This window comes from Haliaeetus leucocephalus, unplaced genomic scaffold, assembly GCF_000737465.1.
Source record: "Haliaeetus leucocephalus isolate CR32 unplaced genomic scaffold, Haliaeetus_leucocephalus-4.0 Scaffold848, whole genome shotgun sequence".
NCBI lineage: Eukaryota > Metazoa > Chordata > Aves > Accipitriformes > Accipitridae > Haliaeetus > Haliaeetus leucocephalus.
In genome coordinates, this window is record NW_010973284.1 from 1,900,366 (window position 1) to 1,922,759 (window position 22,394).

General features: G+C 38.7%; 1 protein-coding gene across 2 annotated transcripts in view; it reads right to left on the reverse strand.

Moving 5' to 3' along the window:
• The window catches only part of FGGY (FGGY carbohydrate kinase domain containing), a 134,551-nt gene that overhangs the window by 89,231 nt on the left and 22,926 nt on the right, over nucleotides 1-22,394 (reverse strand). For both annotated transcript variants that reach the window (XM_010582314.1, XM_010582313.1), the window contains one exon: nucleotides 117-232. In XM_010582314.1, the coding sequence (XP_010580616.1) occupies nucleotides 117-232 (116 nt within the window). The remainder of the gene's footprint in view (nucleotides 1-116; nucleotides 233-22,394) is intronic.

A 22,394-nucleotide genomic window follows, 5' to 3' on the forward strand; every position in this document is an offset into this window, starting at 1 on the left:
CTGCTACATATCTGCTGACTTTCACAATAATACAGCAAAAGACATTTTATATGTATATATCTTTTTATATATACATACATATGTAGATGTATAAAACAAAACAACCCCTGATATACCTATTTTTTCATACTTATCCTTCACCAAATCTTCCAAACCAATCATTTTCCAGAAACTGTCATCCCAACCTCCATCTGAAGTGTATGTCCACTTGCACACTACTGTACAGAGGGACCTAGAAAACAGACAATATAGGCACAGAATCAGGAAAATGAACACATTTGGTTTTAAACTTGTGACTAGAAATAAGTTTGTGCACAATGATCTCTTCATTCACTGGTCAAAAAATCCAAGCATAATGCTAACACTAAAAAAAACCAAACTGATTACTGTTCGGAGTGCACATGTTGAGATACCTTAAAAGGACCTTATGTTTAAGATTCTTCTCTGCTGAAACAGCTCCTAGTCTTGCCACTTCATTGCATAAATCAGTCAAATAACAGGCCATGCATATGCCCAGAAGACAGCATAGCATGAACATAACAGCTCTTCAGCAAGCAGCTGAGAGAAAGATTCCTGCTTCTCCAGGCTGCACCTAAATAGCAACGTTTTGCAGACAGTATGTCCTTAGAAAAACTATTATTTATGTTCAAGCTGAATTACAGTTTATAGGAGATTATATATGCACCAATAATTAGGTTAAATGACACTGCTTCAGTACCTGCAGGTACAAAATACCTTTATCAGGTGAATGTGTACAAGCAAAATCACATCCAACTACCAGAGCTTCTGCACAGCATGGGTTCAAGTACCACTACCATTAGGTCTGTATTTCAGCAGAAGCTGATGACAATTTGGTGACATGCTGAAACAGCATTAGCCATGATGCAGCTGAGTGCAATATTAAGTTCTTGTTTTAAGTCTCATTCCTGATAAGTTGATGCTGAACTCCACTGTAACAGTACAGCATCACAAGAGCAGACTACAGGAGCAGAAGATAAACAAAAGACAAGAGAACTTGCAGAAATGTCTACCATAGCAAATAGAATGTTTTTCTCCTAAAACGTTCCATACCCCCAACTTCTCATTCCCCACAAAATACAAATAACATTCCTGAAGATTTAGTATTACAGTTTTCTGTCTGAACACTAAGAACCATCTCAGAAGATCAGTATTTAATTGTGCCTGAAAAGTCAATGAACTAAAAGGTATTAAAAATGCTAAATAGTACTGAAATTTCAGCTGCCTGTTGTCTTGGGAATACTACCGTACCATCAAGTGCAAGACATCCTGGATGCATCTCAGGGCAACACAACATCGTAACTGTTCTCCAAGAGAAAGCCATTTCAGAGATGGATTTTCTTTGATGTGTTACAAGACAGCTTATTTGTGACTCATTTTTAGCCAAGGTGTGCTTTCACAGACATATTCTTTTTACAATTCTTGCTACAATTAGAACATGTATCTTCAAAGCAAACTGAATTTTACTGAAGCATTTGACTTTTTCTTTCAGTTTTGCATAAGTAAAATCCAAACAAAATTCCTGTCTACAAAAAATATTTTTTGAGTTAAAGTAAACCCTCCCTTTCATCCAGGTGAACTACCTAGGGACCTAAATAAGGAGAATTAAACTAAAAGTCTTACTATTGTATTACGTATTGTTACTTACATTACCACAACGCCTAGGAAAACCAGTGCTGGACAATGACCCCACCATCTACAGCAAGGTACAATTACTGAACAAAGAAGGAAGACTGCTGCCTTCAGGAAACTTAAAAATAAGAATAGCTGATAGTCAGGCACAGTGAGGTATCCCAATCATATCAGCGCCTGCAACACGTACCTATAAAACACAATCAAACCCACCCAGACCCTCAAAATACTAAGCACTCAGTCAAAGGCAGAGACAAAACCTCGCATAAAGTACTTGCTGCTAGTACAGATCGCAGTGCACTTTTCCTATCTAGGCAAAGCAGAGCTGCTTATTTTACAGTTGTAGCAAAATGCATACAGTAAATAATACAGGATCTGGTCTTTTTGAAAAAGAGGCCACTAAGGGAATGGATTCTGCTACTTCCAAGCTCGACAAACATCCTTGACATGGTTCCCCATTCATTTATACAGAAATATGCCACAAATAAAGCAGCAGTGAGTGCCTCTCCTCCATTAAAACACAGCAACAGAAACTAGCAAAGAAATCAGCAAACAGGACAGAAAAAGTGACGCTGTTTTTATTTACTGTCTAGAAATCAAAGCTAAGGCTTCTAGACAATCATACTGTACGCACAATAAAGCCAAATTAGAACAGGAAGAGCCTTTCCCCACAGCTGGAAAACTATCTGGAACTCGGATTCATGGGGGTTTATGACGAGAACCAAGGGTGTACAACGGAGGGCAGGATTCTCACAAGGTGGGACAGCTAAATGCACTACCCTTGGTGTAAATCCTCTTATGTGACACTGAGCAGAAGATCAGATGATTATATGGACTCCCTGTACTCCCATTTTCTCATCCAGGACAGAAATGTGTATTTTAAATGCATCATGTTTCATTTCATCCTGTTCTTTTGGAGTGACCATGGTTTTACAACCAGAGGACTGGTGATGTTCATTCACAATCCCACTGTTTATAAAGGTGCATTGTTTGCTCTTTGCAATGAGAGAATTTATTAACACTACACATTTTGGGGAAAAGAAGAAATAGAGATAACTATTTATATCCTTATAAATACTGTGAAGATTACTTCAGGGTTACTCTTCAAACAATTTTGAACACACTGCCCCCCCCCGCTGCCTTTTTTTTTTTAAACAGTTTAAGAATAAATCAGACAATTACAATTCAGTGTCTGGTTTGAAAACAGAAAAGCACATGACCTGTAACTACAGCAATTACAATGTTGATATAAGAAATTCCAATTTCCAAGGATTTAAAAGCCAGACACAGAAATCTAATTAGGACCTTTGACAAAAACTGAGTGAATAAATAAATTCTAGGCTGAAGAAAATACTGGGAAAAAATAAACATTTTCCCCAAATCAGCTCAAACCTCTCATTAAAAGGAAAAATAAAGACAGGGTATTTGAAATAAAGATCATTTCATCACTTTAGGAAAAATTTAGACATAAAGACTGAAACAATAATGCATCAAGTTTTCTCAGATATGGTAAATACCAAATCATAACAAATTATCATCAGAACCGAACGTGTATTTTTCTAATCAGATCAATGCTATGAACTATTTGCACACCCTAAAAAATGCTTTAAGGATGAGAGGTAAATGTCATGGCTCCCCACTTTCAAAGACCACAAAGCAACTCCCTTTAAGTCTCCATGTTTATCCAAAGAGAAACTGGAGCAGCCTTGCTGGACTCAAACAGGGGCCAATTCTTCCATACAGTTCACTCTGAGGAACACCACATTTACATATATTGGTCCACTGAAACAGTGTGAATGAGGACAGACCGGCCCTTGTCAACCCACCGAATTCCAGCATATCACGGCTCTCTTACTGGATATGGCTGGACTGAACATACTCCAGTATGAAACGGCAATGGGGCTGTAAGCATTTTCATCCTACTTGTGTAGATTTATAAATGCGAAGTGCTTAGAGAAGAAGGATAAATAGATGATTTCTGGTTGAATTTTTAATGCAATATAGAACACATGAACTAGGAAGGACACCTCTTTCCAAATGAATTAACTGGCAGATCTGTAAGTGGAAGGTTCTGATATGAAGACCAACTTCAAATCTGAGCTAAAATACTAAGGCATTATGTTGGTAGGTTTTTATTTTCATGGCCACAACAAGAACCTCAAAACACTTCTTGTAAACGCAGTCTGAGCATTTACACTTCGCTGGGCTTTAAGCTCCTTATTCCACCCTTGCTGCCACTCAATTGCCGCATGAAAAGTACATGTTTAATTGAACAATATAGCTTTATACAAATCCTTAATATCTAAGAGAAAATATTATACTGCAGAAAGGCATTCTGGTCTCTTAGATAATAGTTCAAGAAAAAAGGATTTCTTTGAGATGCCTGTGACGACAGATTAACTTCACTATATGCTTCAAAAGAACCTGGAGGTGTTGAACTCAAATCCCTGCCACTTACCTGATGAAGTGCTCTAATAATTACACGCAGCTGCTCAATTTGTATATCCTGGAGAGCTGCATGCACATGTAGAGCGAGCAGTTTGTTCATGGTTCTTCACCTTTGAATACCAATGGCAGAGATACATATTAGCTTTATGGGCAATCGCTCAGAAATTCTCCTCCAGAGTATCACCCTGAGAAAGCGATAGCACAACTCTTAACTTGGAAAAACTGTATCCAGAAAGATATTATGGTAAAGAGGAAGCCAAGAACCCAAATCATTACACCTACAAAGAAAGCCTCAACTATTAGAAAATTTTGTATTTCACAGCAGCTCCTAAATTTTATGGGATGAAGGGCAGATATTAAACAGAAACAGTACTGATATTCACTGTGGTATATTCCTTTTTTCCAAACTATTTGGCAGTGTCGCCTCAATTATTTGGCCATAAACACCAGACTTGCACTAGCTGAAGCTGGATGAACCAGATGGATAGAAGCAAATGTTCCCCTTACTTCACTACCAGGATCGACTGGGTTCAAAGGTGCTGAGTTAATAGGCAATCGTCTAGGCAACAGTCCTCTCCTGACTGCCTAATCTCATGCACGACTTGCGAAGACATGGAGCAGAACCCCTCAGTAGCACAGGCCATATTTAGCTAGGCTGAAATACCATGAATTTGAAGACTGTTTTCCTCAAGCATATTCCCAATACAATGAAATGAAAGATTTCCTTTCTTTGTTCAGAACAAAAAGTTTTGCTTAGAATACTCTACTGAAAAAACAACCCTTTTGCATGGAAAATTTTTATTTTATTTAAACCAGATTTTCAACAGGAACATGATTATGTTTACAGTTTCTTACAAATTCTAGTCTACAAAGAACTATAGGATCCTGCTTGCATCCAACAGCCTCAAGAAAAAAAAAAATCCCTGCCACATTCATTACAAAGTAGATTTGGCTGGGCAGAGTGCATTACACAATCCTTTCTATTACTGTCTGGCTCTGAGTTTTTGCGCATCTCTTGCTGAGACTGTGGATGTGCTGAAGTCCTGTATGACCAGAATCTCAGCATTCTGAAAAACCCACCAGCAGTATGTCCTCATAAGAAAATCATGAGGTTCAGGGAGTCTGTAGTGATTGAACACACACTTATAATTCCCAAAATGCTGTCTGGAAGCAACTGTTTGCCCCCACTAACCTTCAAAAGGATCCCGGACAACTGTACTCATGGCCAAAGCAATTCAGGCGCTCAAAGTTAGTTGGTATGTGGCTCTTCTTGCATTGTCTACCCATTCTGAGTATTATCTCTCACTCTGTTGTACTTCTCAGAGAGAAGGAAATCAGATACACTCATTAAAAAATGGGAAATACTGTATGGTCTTAGTTATCTGCATAAAAATGTATCTAAAAGATAAAGGTAAAAAAAAAAAAAAAACTTCTCCACACCTACTTAAGAGTTGCCAGAGCTTTACGCTTTGGTCTGTTCTTTGCTGACACCATCTCCCACACCCCAAAAGGGATAAAGCAAGCACAGACATGACTCCCAACTCTGCAGAGATTCTGCCCTGCCTGGGAGAATACCTGCTATCTTTGACAACAAAATACAGTTGGGGGGATATTCCATAACTGCAGCGGTCTTCTGGAAGTCATCCTAATTTTGAGTATAGGTTAATATAAAAGTCCTACTATCAAAAATAATTACTAAAATAAACAGGTTTTCCCTGAAAAGTGACCCTATAAGGCAGTTACACATGACCTTTCATTCAAGAGGGCTGGTACGATACTAGTTAGCCTGGAAAATGAGTCAGCTACCAGCTTTAAAGGCAGAGAACCCTGTCTTGACCATCCTGAAGGGAATGGAAGTTTTGCTCTCGATTCCAAAGCAAAAGGATCGCTTCATTCATCCTAACTGCTCAGAAATGAATTTAAACTAATGAACATAATTAATTTTGCAGGCATCGTTAACAGTGTAACAGTTTAATCACAAAATATGTTCAATGGATCACTTCCACGAAAAACGTCCTTGCAACCTGGCTGTCATACTGAGAGTGACTTGGTGGTGATGAACTAAAACCAACTGTACCTGCTGAGGACTGTACCAAAGCTAAGTCCTAGAGAAGCTAGGATAGGGTATAGTTAGGTCCCCAAAGGGATAGCGTGCAGTAGAATAAAGTAACTTTCTGTGGTCTGTTGGCCAAATTTATTTAAAGCTACAAAGAACAGAGAACTAAGAAAGCTATATGACATTCTGAAGGCAAGAAGGAGACCTGAAACAATGGAGTGTGACTGTCACAACATCAAACATGTTTTTCCTTTTGTTCTGTAAACTTTAAATTTAAAACAGATTTTTAATTCAAATTGAAAACCAGGGCTTAGGTTCTGCTCAAGTGAACTTCTCCACATACTGACATCTGGAGGAAGCTGTCAATGTCCTCCCAAATTATGCACCCCACAGTCTCGAGGCTTTTTACAAAAACGAGCAATTCACCGCTCTAACACAGTCACAGATCTGACTGTGGTTTTTGCAAAAATGTTCCAGACAAAAAATTAAGACACAGCACACATACTCCCAGCATTCAAGCTTTATATTAAACAGAACTGGGCATTGGTACTGCAAGAGCCTGAAATACAGCAGAGGCCATCACAGAGCAATAGGAAACATGTAATTATTCTCTGCTCCATTATGGCTAATGCCATATACATTAATACATGACCTTTGAAATAGAACCAGATTATTAGATCCACTTACACCGCTGGTATTTATACCTGTCATGCCAATGCCTCTGCCTGCTTGGTATATTTGGCTGCTTTGGGGGAAATGGGAGAGGAAGAGGGCAAGTTGTCCTAAGGGACTACTTCTGCAGTAATAGGAGAAAAAATGTGACACCTAGTCATTTAGTCTTGAAACGTATAAAAAGTATGAGATGCAGCCCATGTTAAGCATTTGCTAAAAAGAATCAAAGAGCTCACAGCAGTGTAAGAAGAGCTGCACCTGTTGTCACTCAGTTACTACAGTAGATCTCTCAGACAGATTAGTTTTAAACCACAGGGCCAAGTAAGTCTGGGTGTGCTCTATTTCACATACACTGTCTGCATTTTACTCATTTCATCTATTCAACAGCTCTTTAATTGCATGTACACAAACCAAAACATGTCAGGGTCTGTTCCATCCACCCAACCGTGCAAATCCCAAGTTCCTAATACTTACAACACACCACTTTTTATTATTATTGCCTTTGACCCAAAGCCTACGAAATTCCTGCCCGCCCAAACCCATTGTCCTAGTACAGCAGTGCAATACGACTCTTGACTGAAAAGGGTTTTCTTCTTCTACCAAAACATTAAACATGCCAAACAAAAAAGACAGGTGGGGGAGCCTGTTTGGGACAACTAGCAGACACATTCCTGTTGCACTCAGAGGCCTCAACTTTCAGTCTTTGCATGTCTGAGGACTTAAACCTAGCCAATAAAGGTAGCAAAGAAATTAGGGTAATCAGCATTGGCAGTTCTACTAGCTTCATCCTTTCTATGCTCCGGATAACACTTACATTTATCATAAATAATAAAAACTAGTCTGACTGCCATTTATATTTTTCTAAAGACGTTAAATATCACAGCAAAAGCAAAGCTTTCTCCACACTTTGAAATCTTCACTACAACTGCAGAGGAAAAAAAAAAGATATGTAATATAAATACATATGTATATATATAGAACTCTAGGATGAATTTCCTTCCTTCTGTATGATGCAATGAAGTGCTAATATTTGTTAATGCTAAGGTCAACGGTAATTTTGTCATATTTCACAGGTGAAATAGGATTAAACTCTAGATTTCAACCTTGAAGTGTTAATGTTCCAAAAATTATTTGGGATTTTCCTTTTTTTTTTCCTTTTTTTAGAAGTCTTCATCAGCTCATTTTAAACATCATCAGTACTGAATTCACCATGAGGAAAACTGAATCTCAGAAAACAGGTCTTCAGTTTCAAAAAATAAAATTTTAGTAGAAGAGATTTCTTTTTACTACAAGTGTGTAACTTTGGTAGAAGATACCAATCCACAAAGTCACCAACACAAAGGACAGTGAACAGCTCGTGACCTATAAACTGGATACATTGAAGCTAATGATGATACCTATATCATAGAATGGTAGAATGGTTTGGGTTGGAAGGGACCTTAAAGATCATCTAGTTCCAACCCCCCTGCCATGGGCAGGGACACCTTCCACTAGACCAGGCTGCTCAAAGCCCCATCCAACCTGCCCTTGAACACTGCCAGGGATGGGGCAGCCACAACCTCTCTGGGCAACCTGTTCCAGTGCCTCACCACCCTCACAGTGAAGAACTTCTTCCTTACATCTGATCTAAATCTACCCTCTTTCAGTAAAAAGTCCCTCCCCATCTTTCTTGTAGGTCCCCTTTAGGTACTGGAAGGCTGCTCTAAGGTCTCCCCAGAGCCTTCTCTTCTCCAGACTAAACAAGCCCAAATCTCTCAGCCTGTGCTTCAGCCCTCTGATCATCTTCGTGGCCTTCTCTAGACTTGCTCCAACAGGTCCATGTCCTTCTTGTGTTGGGGGCCCCAGAGCTGAACACAGAACTGCAGGTGGGGTTTCACAAGAGTGGAGTAGAGAGGGAGAATCACATCCCTCGACCTGCTGGTCACACTTCTTTTGATGCAGCCCAGGATACGGTTGGCTTTCTGGGCTGCAAATGTACATTGCTGGGTCCCGTTGATCTTCTCATCAACCAACACCCCCAAGTCTTTCTCCTCAGGACTGTTCTCAATCCACTCATCACCCAACTTGTATTTGCGCTTGGGATTACCACGACCCATGTGCAGGACCTTGTACTTGGCCTTGTTGAACTTCATGACATTCGCATAGGCCCACCTCTAAGCCTGTCAAGGTCCCTCTGGATGGCATCCCTTCCCTCCAGCCTGTCGACGGCACCATATAGTACCTTTCCAAACCCTTTTAAACTAAATTATTTTTTGTTGCAAAAAATTTACATTGAAGTACTACATTTGGCCTAAAGATGTCCCAGGTTTTCTTTAAAATACGTGTTTAAAGTATTTGTTTGACAAGATTCACCATTCCCTCCATTTTTTTCCCCGAACACTGCTGACTCAGTGAACATGTATGGTCCTAACAGACTCTTTCACAATCAACAAGACTAAATTTTGGGTTAAGAATTTGTGAACTTGTATTCAGCAGCTCTGTTGGCCTCACATCTAGAAAGTCAGAAGTCTCACTGGACTGGTGGCACAGCTTTTATTTAAAAACGTAAAACAGGTCTCCCTTCCTCTACTGTAAATTTCCCTGCCAAAGCACAGTCCATGAAAGATTAACGTACTCTTATGTAAGAGGAAAGCTCTTAGGGAACAGCAGCTACATCACAGCCCTTGAGGGACTGGTATCCACCAAACCATTGACCAACAGACGCAAGCATTACACCAGTACTTCAAAACTTATTTATCAGACAAGGAAATGCATGGGGCTGCAAGGGGTAATGGGGTTTGCCCAGTTTCCACTGAGGTGAAACGGAGAGTTTCGCTTTCAAACTTGTGAGGTATTAGATCAGACTTCATCACTGCTCAGATCCAAGCACAAAAATGGCCGCTATGTCTCAAAGGGCAGCTGTCCCAAGGCAGGCAAAACAGCCAGATATGGCCACGACTGGTTTTCTCATGCTGTAAGTAGGAGCTCCAACTCTGGCAAAGGTTGCACAACGTGAAGAAAAGCACTGGCTAAGCATGCTTCACAAATATTGTCTCCATGCCCTCTTCCTGGCCAGTACCATTTCAGTATTATATAAGTTCTTGACAATATCCAGAAGAAAATATCAAAAAAAAATTTCTTCTATAACCATAACATCGTTTCCTTGCAGATTTTTTCCAGGACCTCAGTGAGAGGAGGCATTTCAAGGTAGATGTATTACCATGGGCTTTTAGGTCTTTTGTCAGGATACAGCATGTAGAAGCAGGACTGTTGACTCTTCTGAACACATACCACCATGCGTGTGTGTTGAAGTCCCACTAACAGCTCTTAGCAACAATCAGCGAGCAGGAAAGAAAGTCTATAAATCAGTAAATCAAAAGGTTAAAATTATTTCTGTAAAGGGGAAAAAGGAATAATTAACTCAAGTCTCGCTCTAGTATTTGGTGTTCATGCTGTAACACTTAGGAGGTTTTTGGCTGGCTTTTTAAATCACAGAATTTTCTAAGCAAATATGTTGCTTACTTAAAGGGATAATTTTATTGTATGAAAAACACAATTCATATTTGCAATTTTCTACATCCACATCTATAACTAATATCTGCTGATTACAGCCACTCCCCGACAAGATTCCATGTTATATTTAAATCCTGAGTGTCACTTTGAAAGAGGGAAAAAAAAAAAAAAGAACAATAGGATCATTTTCAAAGACTGCATAGCAGCACAAGGTTTCAAAGCAGCAAAGTGCTTTAAACTCTGGTATCAACCTACTGACCATGCCAACCAGAGTTAAGAGTGACCTCCAATTACCACCACAATAAGCACAGAACTCTCTTGAGAATTATAAAGTGTAGATGTTTCCTGTACTCCAGAAAAGGTATGAGACTGATGTTGTATTATACAGATAAACCCTGAACTTAATGACTGTTGGGAAAATCACTTCTGTGACACTCGGACTCTAAGGATCAACCCACATAAATAAAATGCTATGTTGGATGAGGTACCTTAAAAAATGTAACTTCTGTATATCTTGCCAGAGATGTGAAAGTATGCATTTGATATATAAATATTGTAAGAAAACTGGCACATTTTACTTTTTCATAAATACACACACACACACATGTATTTATACACATACAGATATTTACTTTGGATTGGGAGAATGTACCTGTCTGTAATTGTTTGCTGTAATCTATTTAAACCCGTCCTTTAAAAAACATAAATAAATGCATCAAACACTGCAAATGTCAAAAAAAGTCATACAACAGAAGGTGAATCACACTAACTACAATGAGATGATGTTTCTTTTACTATTTGTAACAGAGTCCAATTAAAAAAAAAAGTGTGTTTCTCTTTAGGAACACACGATCAAAAGATTTAAAGACTTATACTCTTAAATTTAGTCTTCCTAGAAAAAGTTATATCATCAGACCTGAAGGGAACCAACTGTCTCAAGTGCAACATACCGAGTCAGATTAATCCCTTGTGTACATCCAATAATTTCAGTGGATTCATACCAGGGATGCACTTAGCTAAACACATTGAGTTGGACCAGAAAGTACAAAATAAGAATATTTTATCCACCCACGTACACCTCACCATGTCATGAGGCAAGGGGAAGCAAACACTCAGCAGACTGCTTGCTTTTTTATTAATTTCATTCTGTATTATATTACAGACACCCAACCAAGATTCAAGCCCATTGTCTTCGGCATTGTTGAAAAACACATAATGAGACACAGTCCTAGACACAAAAATGTATTGTCTAGACAAATCAGACATAGCATGTGGGATTGGAAATATTAATCCATTCCCTTAAAAGATGGCAAACAGAGGCAAAAAAAATTGAGTGACTTGGCCAAGGGTCAAAGAGTAAACCTCATTCAGACCCCTGAATTGAATCTCGAACTCCGGAGACTCAGTCTAGAGACCCAGGCAGAAAGACACCATTCAGATACTAAGATGCTGAACATATTAAAAATCTTCCTATGCACAGCTAGTCTACATCTTTAAATATGACAGTAACAAAAAGTGTGCACATACATGAAGTTGAATCACTGTAAGTTTTAAAAGCTTAATAAGCAGAGAGGAGGTTATAAAAATCATCCAAAAATGGCAAGGCAAATGAAAAGCAAAACTGGAAATAAAGCCCACATATCTAGCTGCTCCAGTCCGGCAGCCTGCCCTCTGGACATACCTCCTGCCATTATGCAACATCAGCAGTGTTTCAGTTTAATTTATTCAGACAAACATACTCTTTCAAGCTCAGTATTTCAAGGAAACTACTCTGCAATAGGAAGTCAAATACCTATTTCAATTAAGAGCCTGTATTTAAAAACACATCTCCCGTTACTTTCTTCAGGCAGTTAAAACTATTACACAATTAAAACTGAAAGTATCGGTATACAGAGCCAGTGTACAGTTTTCCTCTGGAAGTCTAAGCTTGAGCAAATTTACCATAGTTCAAGGCTTCACCAAACACTCAATGAAGTTAGTCAAAAGATTAAGCAAAGAGCACAAGTAATTGAGAAAAAGGAAGTCAGGTTTCAGGCAAGCTCCCTCACCACCATATGGCTTTTGATAGAGTGAGATTACTCCCTTCAGCAACATAAATTTCTCCCAGTACAATAATGGCAGCAAACCACTACTCACATGTACACGTGCATCACCCAACACATCTGCCAGGACCATTTGGTGCTTCGGCCGCTGGCCATCAAACAGCCACATGTATCCTCACATCTATTAGCTGTATTATAATAGATTTCAATATTCGACAGGATTGACATCAGCAGGTTATAGGAAGACCGCAGTTATTATCTCCATGACACTTTATCCTTCTACTGTATGAAAAGTAAACAAGGGACATGCACCACCAACGTCCATGTTTAGGGAGCACAAAGACTTAGGAAGTATTGTGGACTTCTCCCGTGGTTTAGAAAGTGTGGCATGATGCTGAGGGCAATGACTGGCCAGCAGCCACGTGGACACTGACACTCTATACACTGACTAGTAAAGCAAATCTCCACATGAGCAATGCTACACTTCATGATGTGGTTTATGCTGTCTTCATATAATTGAGTAGAATTAGAGTGGTGAGAAAAAAAACACCCTTACAACCCTAACATTGATATTTTGAGAGAGAAACTATTAGTCCAGAAATATCTTCACAAGTTCACTATAAATACACATTTTACTAACTCGTGAGTAAATAATGTATCTATTCCTATTGTCAAAGCTGTTGAAAGGCTAATCTAGCAAATCTAGCACTGTACTTGAACATATGTGTGAGTACAGAGTCCTGAAGAACCGTCAGTAGAGTTAATGGGAGTTTTTACCAGCTTAGTCAGACTATGCTGAACTGGAACCTAGGCTGTCATGCACTTGCGGCCAGACAAAGCCTAAGTGAAACCAGAACAGAAGCAGGGAAATTGCCAACAGTACTGCAATAAAAGAAAGTTTTAATAACTACATTTTGATGCAGACTGATCTGATTTCACATGCTAAACTCCAACATTGAGCCTTCCTTCTTTAGTCAGGCAAACCACCTTCAAGTCTTACTCAAGTTAGGATGACAGGATTCGGCTGCCACGTGCAACTGAATCAAAGATGCACCTTAGAGATTCCTGCACAGGCAGTGAGGTGTGCTGTTACCTCCCATCACAAAAATCAGTTCAGTCAATGTATACTCTTAAAATCACAAGTTGTTCCTAAATACTAGATATATTTGGTCAAAATTTACCATCTTTAGTATCAATTTTTTTGGTGGTTAGGTTTTAAGGTAAGGCATTTAAATCAAAGGAAAAGCAAGATGGCTCATTTCACATACATCATATGCTGTATTGTATGCTTGTATTTTAATCTTTTAAATGGCAGTATCTGCGCCTAATTCTGGAGTATATTTAATAATAATGATAATGGTTTGAGTTTACAGTTCTTTGGAATTGTATTCATGTAAAAAAGAGGGCAAACTTTGGAGCAAATCTCAAAAAGCAAGATCAACAATATTATTTGGATAGCTGTGTGATTCCACAAACCAAACAAAGAAAACCCCACCAAGTGGAATCACAAGGAGTTCTGAAACAGATAACTGAAGTGAGTAAAAGGACACATAAACTTCCATAAAGTAAGAGTGAAAAAAACAGCTTATTTACATCAGTAGGGAGAGGAATGGGAGATCAATACAGAAAATAAGGAAGGCTACAGAGCAGATAAATCAAGCGCCATTATTCCTCAGAATACAGCAATACATTCATTGAAACAAAACAGGCAATCATTATGCAATTGAAAAAGGGTATGAGTATTGCTGGGACCAAAACCTTAAGAGGAAAAAAAAAAAAAAAAAGACTACATTACATGGATATCTAGACTGCTTCCACTCATAATAATAGAAAGAAATAACATAAGGGAACATCATAAACCCTTATTAACCGAGCATGATTTAAAAGAACTATCCCCAGAAGGAAGCTAACGTTGTCAATTCTAGGATTCCTCCCTCCTTTTTCTCCTCCGAAACAATTACTACTGCTATTGTAAAAAAGAAGAGACTGGACAAAATGAACCTTCACTTTGACTTGTTTTAACAATCAAAATCAACCCACGGGTTCTTGGAAGAGTGGCTAAAAGACTAATTTCAGATGCTTTAGCCTGTTACACAAGGAAGGTGGACATCAATGGGTTTTACATTCATTTAAATCTTAAAAACAACTTCATCTGGGAATGAACATCTACAGCTCTCTCAGAGACAGAGCTAACCCTCCCAGGTAAGCCGGGTAATGCCTGAGCTTGCCTTACACTAAACATTGTGAAAGGTGACGGTTGAACCAGAAGGGTGGAGTTTACCACTATTCTAAACTCTAATGAACCCTTTCACGCAGTTCTAACAACCCTGAAATATTTGTCTTTCCCTTTCTCGATACTTGAATTATACTGCAATACTTGCATAAAATACACTTGCAAATGCTGCAAGCACAGAGAAGAATGGACTAAAAGTCAATTTAAAATCCTTATGTTAGCTACCTGAAAAAATAAAGAATGCTTTATTCCCTCTTTAATGTTTTACATGTTTTTAATGGAAAAAAAAAAAAGCAAGAATTTCCACATTTGTGTTTTTTACCAAATTAAGTGATGGAATTAAAAAGATCACTTTTCATAGGAGGCCTGTACATTTTTATGTAAGAGAAATAAAGAACAAATTTTTTAAAATGCAATTTTGCAAACCACTGTTTGTCTGTGAGCTTGGTCCTACACAGACTTAGGTGTGAGTCACCTGACCCAAACCAATAGTATCTTTGACATCGACTGGAGCATTTATGTAAGTCACTTGTTTGCATAAGCAACCGCAGGATTGTGCTTGACTTATTCTATATAGATAGGCCTTACTAACTCCAGCAATTAAGTCAGCAATATCAGGCTGTACATTCTGCATAATTAAGCCGTTTTCCTTAATGTAAAGTGGTTTGCACCTTGACAAAGAAAAGTACAAAGAAAATTAACTCACTGATGTTCTAAGATGGCTCTAGAGGTGAAAGGCCAACTTCCACTGCTGCAAGATGGAGACAGAAATCCTAAGGTCTCAATTTAACTGAGCTCTCCTGTCCTGACTTGCCATGGATGGTATGATAATGAGGAGGAGGGACAGCACAAGACCTGCTGTCCTGCAGTAGTCAGAGATACACAAGGCTGGACTGCAGTAATGAAAAACAGAAAGAAAGAAAGAAAGAAATCTACATTCAGATCAAAAAAATAACAGGAATCAACACCTAAAAGGCAGCAGTTACTTAAAAGAGAACTTTCTGGAAGAAGGAATAACATGTATACCATGGGCTAAATCCACAGTACCTGAACTGTCTGAAGATGATCTTGTCATATGGCAAGTCCTGCCAGTCAAATTACTCGGCTGGAGCAAGACATCAGGTGAAAACTTCTCTGGGTGGACTGACCTTGATTTTTCCAAATACACAATTTCTTCATCATCATTGCCAATTAATCTCAATCAGTAACCTACAGACTGTTTGCAAATCATTATCTCTGTCATACTGAAATTACAAAGTATCTTTTCTGGGCCCTAAGTGAACAACAAGTTTAGAGGAGAAAAATGAACAGTGTAAGAACAGTTCCCCAAACATTCATGCAACCAACAGCCTGTTCATACCAACATGCTTGGATAGCAAATAAAAGGACCCAGACCAGCAAAGCACTGAAGCACATGCTTTAACTTTAAGCACGTGCCTAAGGGCTTTGCTGGAAAAAGGCTCAGAGAAAAGAATGAACACGGTTAACTGAAAAGTCCTTCAGAATTAGATTGACTGCTTTGTTTTTCCATTAACTCTAGTTGCTAGTCAACATGTTTGGTCTCAGCATCCTGCCCAATATATTTAACCCATATCACAAAAACAGCGATCTGGTACTACCAATCTCTTTACTCAGGGAAGTTCCACGAATTGGAAAGCGAGGGAACTGCAAGACATGCTTGGGATTCAGGCTACTTATAAGGCACGAGTAGAAGCAGCACCCTCACATCTCTCTGACTGGCAAACCTACACGAAGGCCCTGACCATTAAACACGCTTTTAGTAGTTCACCACACAAGCCTGTATTATCCTGACTCTTCCACCTCTTACAGCAAGGTCCACAGAACACATTTTGGAGACCTGACCAAGAGGGCAGAAAACACTGCCACAGGACCGACGGCTCTCTTTCCCCCCTCCCACTTGTGAAGGAAAGAAACCCAAGCTTGGAGAAGATAATTTCCGACTCTGGGTCTCGGGAATGTGACAATCTTTTTTATTACCTCCACCCTGGTCCATTAATAACATTTTTATATGCATCAAATTTACCCCAAAACCAAAATGAAAACAAAATTCCCTAGAATATCTTAAGCAAAATGCTTAAGCTAAAAAAAGGTTGGAGTCCAAAAATGGAAAGATGATTAGGGAGGTAGGTGAAGTTGGAACGAAACAATAATAAAAAGCCCTAAGAACACATCATATATTCATAGTTCTTGAATCATTAAGGCTCTGCATGACAGCTCTCACAAGCACCGGTATGGCAAACTAACTGACTTTTAAGCAGGAGTGAAAGTGGTTAAGCCCTAGGACAAATAATTTGAAAATCTCAGCACAAGTCTGATCTCAGAGAGTTTAAAGGAATGCAGACTGCCCAAAAACACAGCAGCTGTTTGTTTTTTCTGCCACCTTTCCAAGGTTCATGTCTGGAGTGAGGATAAACAGTTCTGAAAAAAAGTTATGTGGAGTTCAGACTTTAAGAAAATAAAACATCAGACTAGTATTTCTTGCAGAAAGATTAAAAAACCCCAAACCTTAAATTATTCAGCCCTGGAAGTTTTCAGGTGGAGCTCTCAGGAGCAGAGAGGTAGATGGCTTGAGGCTTCAATATATTAAAATGCTTTCTCTAAACCAGTCTGCATTTTCAAAAGCTTGGCCTGATGTGGTTTTCTTGAGCAATATTCCTCCAAGCAGAGTTTCAAATTTAATAAGGTAAAACTGTATTCCCTATTTTATGCACACGTGTGTACATACACACATACATAAAAACAGAGGCCCTTTTAGATAAACCAACAAGTAAACAAGATAGCAGATGAAGACTTTGAGATCAGCCTGAAGTGATTTCCATCAGCACAGCAGATATCATAGTTACAAGATAATTTGTGCTATGTCATTTTGGGCATAATTCTTTTTACTCTCCCTCCTCCTTTCTCCCCCTGATATTCTGTTTGTGCCAAAACAAATGAGCATCTACTTTAATTAATTAATACGTCTCTTGATAGGTTAGGCAATTAGAAATCTCTTGACTCTTAACATATTTAGTAGGTGTAACTTTCCTTTGATCCACATTTAAAGAGACATAACCTGAAAGAGTTAAGAGGAAATTTACTTAGATTACCAGTGGAGCGAAGTGGTATAAATAAGGGCTGTCTGTGTTGTTACAGGCAAGTCAGAAATAGCAGGAAATTTCAGGCACCATGTTGAGATTCAACATCTGTTTATGAACTGTCCTTATACACAAAATGAAGAGTTGTTACAGGACAAAGTATACAAAACCAGGAAGTGTGAAACCAACTGGAATCCCTCCAGAGAGCTCTCCCATTATATTCATACCTGGTGTTACTGGGGCATCAGCATGAGGGAATAGTGACCACTAAAGAACTCTAATTTGTCTTTGAGATACACATTCAAATTATATATATCATGGACAAGCATTACCCAGTATGACATATGAAAGATACTATTTATGAAGGGCAAATACAAAGAGGTATCAACAGTGTAACACACTCTTACACATTCCCCATTTTCCCTTCTTTATAGGGAGATGAAAGCACTATGCAGCATCAGCCTCGCATACAGATGCTGTGTTCAAGGAATTAAGGACAACATCACACCTACTTTTTCCATTAAGACAGGAAGCACACTGAATTTGCTTCTTGAAACTAAAATTATATCATAATATTGCTTTTTCTCAAAAGAGCCTTTATTAGATACATTATATACAACGACAAACCAAAAACTCCCAAGTACAGCTTCATGGAGAGAATCTTAGAAGATGGAAACTACAGGAAAACAGTTTTCTGTGTATTTTGTGGCATGTTCTCCCTCCCCCCCATCACTTTTAATTAAATATAAAAACACCTTATTGTGCAGATCCAGCCTCATCCCTCAGAAGAAAGAAGTTACCTTGGAAAATTACACTGGAAGAAAAGGAGAGGAGATTATCTTAAAAATTTCAAACTACAGTGAATGAAAGTTGGAGCTATTTCCTTCATCCCAACAACGTGTACTACATACACATAAATGCAAGTGGGTTTTGAGGGCAGGGAGGGCTCTGAATATAATAGGCATATCTCTCTTTGCACATCCTTGGGTAAGTTTTTCCCAATCAACTTCTGCAGTATGAAGGGCTTTCCTACTTTGTTTCCCACTTTGACAAAAATTCCTTGTGCGTGGGTACTAGAGGCAGCTCCTAGGCCACCTTCCACAGACTCCCTTCTGCTCTAACAAACAGCCACTGGCATGTGGAGCCTGGGAGTGATGGCAGGAGAGCCACAGCTCTGGGCTCTGAGCTGACTGCAGCCTGTTGAGTAACACAGGGACAGGCTCTCTGAGGAATGCTTGTCGTTTCCAGATCCCCACTCAGGAGAGTACCAGGCTACATCTATAACAGAACACCAGCAAGCCCATAACTCAGGCTGACAAATCTGAGAGCACTTGAACTAAAATAAAGTGGACAAACACAGGTTTTAACTTAGATTTGCAGCTGTAGAGGCAATTTAAAGCTGAATGTGAGCAATCTGAGCCAAATAAATATATATAAAATCCAAATATCATCTGAAGCCAGCTGATATTAAAAGATAAAATAGACAACTTCCCCCCTTCACTTTAAAATAAAACTAACAGCCATGGTGGAATCTGGAATTTCAACTATCCTATCCACAGGAGAATTAAGTTTCCTATGCATGCAGGGTCTGACAACCAATAAGCATAACTTCGGTCATCTTTGCTGTATCACAGTGCAATCATTATTGCTTCATCTGTTTCTCTCAAGTCAGACAGTCAGAATCCTACCATCGAAATTTAATTAAAGAAGGTAGTAAGAAAATAAACAACCTTTCTTGGACTGTCTTTGATTCCATAAGTACATATACATTTCATCCACTGAAGACTGAATTACAACCTTTCATCTAATGAGCAGCTTAATGGAATGGCACTGGAATAAAGAACAGGGGAAGCAAAAAACAAATCCTTGGTGATTTCATATAACACATTATATATTTATATAATATTGGGCTCACTATCTGGCAACATCAATTCACAAGCTACAGTAGAAGTGTTCACTATCTCAATGTAAGTAGAAGGCATAGCCAGGCACTTATACCAAATCAATAGCCAGATCTTACTTATAGTTAAAGCAGCAGATGGTCTACCACAATGAAGAAATGACAGAACACATATATAGAAGTGTCTGCTTTCTTTAGACACATTCTTGAAAGCACTGTATCACTAATCTAAGATTATTTTTATAGGCAGATAACAGGTCAAGCATAAAAGTACACTATTTTAAAGGTTACGGAGTTGGCAAAATTGGTATCACTGCCATGGACAAAGAATCATTTTCTTTTGAAGACTTCGTTGTCAGGTTATTTACATTTCACAGTTAAAAGGCTCCTCTCTGGATAATATGAATGCTAAAACAAATAAGAGAAAGTCCTATGTAAGCTAATGCTACTTTAAAGAGATAATGTAAATCAACCCTGACACCATCAGTGTCATCCTAAAGCACGATGAGAATTTCCAGTGAAAGTTACTAACATTAAACAGATTTAGATAGCCAGCCAACAAAAATAAAGCAAACGTGTAAGTAAACTGCCTTCCAGGCCAAGACTGTTGTTACAGCCATGTATTACAGCGAAAGGGATAGGAGGAACACTCTAGTGGTGAAAAGCATTTGTTTGGGAAGTCTGGAGGAAGAATTGGTCCAGAATAAATAATTTATAGCGTGATCTGTGAAAATGCCTATGGAATAGGACAACTAATTCTCACCGTAAGTTAGAGAGAAAGCTGGATGCCCAGCTAAACACTTAGAAGAACGTTACCCTTCAAATTATACAGCTCTTTTCTCATATATAAAATAATAATGCCACTTTCTTACTTAAGAGCAGCATTTTAAGGCTGAATTTATTAAAACTCTTTCATATGCAAGATATTACAGAAGAGTAAAGTTTTCAAAAAAAAAAAGAGCTCCTTATGGAATAATAAATTTAAGTGAGTTTTAATACTTTTAATCACTATATGTACACATACAATGCGCAGACTTCATACTACATAGCTTTCTTTTCCTTCACTGGATGAGAACACTCCTGGAATGTTATTGTTTTCAGGGGGTGGTTTTTAAGAATTTACTGTGAATATATGAATTATATATGTGCACACTGAAACACTGCTGGGGCTGTAAATGACCCAGGAGTTCATAAACATGGCTATTTTCTTACCTGGTTCAAATTTATGCAAGAAAGCAATTGTTACACAGCTCTTGCTGAACAGAGATCCAATCTCACAAGGGACAAGGGCTTTGCATGGGGCTTTCTATGGTGTTTCACATAAGGAAGAGTTCAAAGATGACAGATTGTTTATAACATGCTTTGTACCATGAGGGTCTGATCCCTGATGGCGTTCACAGAAGCTAATGCAAAGGAAACATACATCCTCTGAACACCCAACCTATCTCTGAAGAGAACCAAGTTGATTGTAAAAAAAAAATTAGATTAAGAGAACTGAAAGACAACATGCTCCTCTGTGGTTTCTGCCTTGTCTTTCCTCAGAATTTAAGGCCATAACACCACAACCTCCTTCGATACTCCGCCCCCACCACCACCCCAGCTTCAGTGAAGCACAGTTATCGAGTCCCACCATTAGTTAGCATGTCAGCAAGCTGGATCTCAAAGACTCCTAGCCATCTCTTTAGAAATTTTATGAAGGGGAGATTATCTGACCCTCAGAAAAGCTAATAATTACAGTGTTCATATATATATATTGCTTCTGCACAGGATCAACAATGAAAGGGCTGTTTAAACACAGCTCCTTTGCTTCGATGGAAAACTTTGTGTATGTACCACTCATCAGCTCAAGTAAATGTTAATGACTATTATGGAAAAATAAAAGACAGAAACATTTTCTGATGTACATAGTATATTTATTTCAGAGGTTTCTTATGATGTAGGATGTTGCATTTTGAGACTGAAGAAATAAGACCTTTAACAGCAATGAATATATGAACCCTGATTATTTTTTTTAAAGCACTGGAGAATGTCTTAACCATCACACAGACACACACACACACACACTCGCATATACATACGCTCTCAAACTACCACACTAGGCAAGATCAGAGCTTAACAGCCAACAAAACACACATTCAATCCCTGAGATCATTTTCCTGAAATAGAAAACTACATATGTTTCTCAAATTTCACATCAAGCCACTGCACAGCCCGAACTGCAGGGGAGAACAGAGCCAAGCCTGCCTTTGGCCTTGGGGGAGTAAGAACCTGAAAACAAGATGATTTCTTTCGTATCACCACATTTCTCGTCCACAATCTAAACTTACAAACACCCCCGTTTCACAGCATTTGTAGCGGGGGTTGCTTATCAAGCAGCCTTTGCTTTGTCAAATTAAGACACATCGCCTTGGATTAGTGAGACTCCCTGAGTTCAAAATGACTTCATGGTTGGCTCAGAGTTCACTGTCTCTGTGGCAAGTTGCCAGTAATACATCTACTACTGCGCCTGCCCCCAATCCTTTTCTATACTGACCTAGCTGCCTTTTTTTTAGCAGCAAATGAACACAATAGAAAACTAAGGGCTAGATACTGTCAGAGCTAATTAACAATCCTAACATCTTAAAAAAATACAATCAAAGTAGTAAATATTTGAAGATCTGAATGCAAGTCTCTGAAATGCAATGTCTCAATGTATGTCAAAGCTGTTGGAAAGGGACAATGCAGTTTTTCTTCACTGTGCAGATACAGTTAGACACTATGAAGGGCTCCTGTTCTTGTGGAAAACACATTAAGCTTCTTTTGC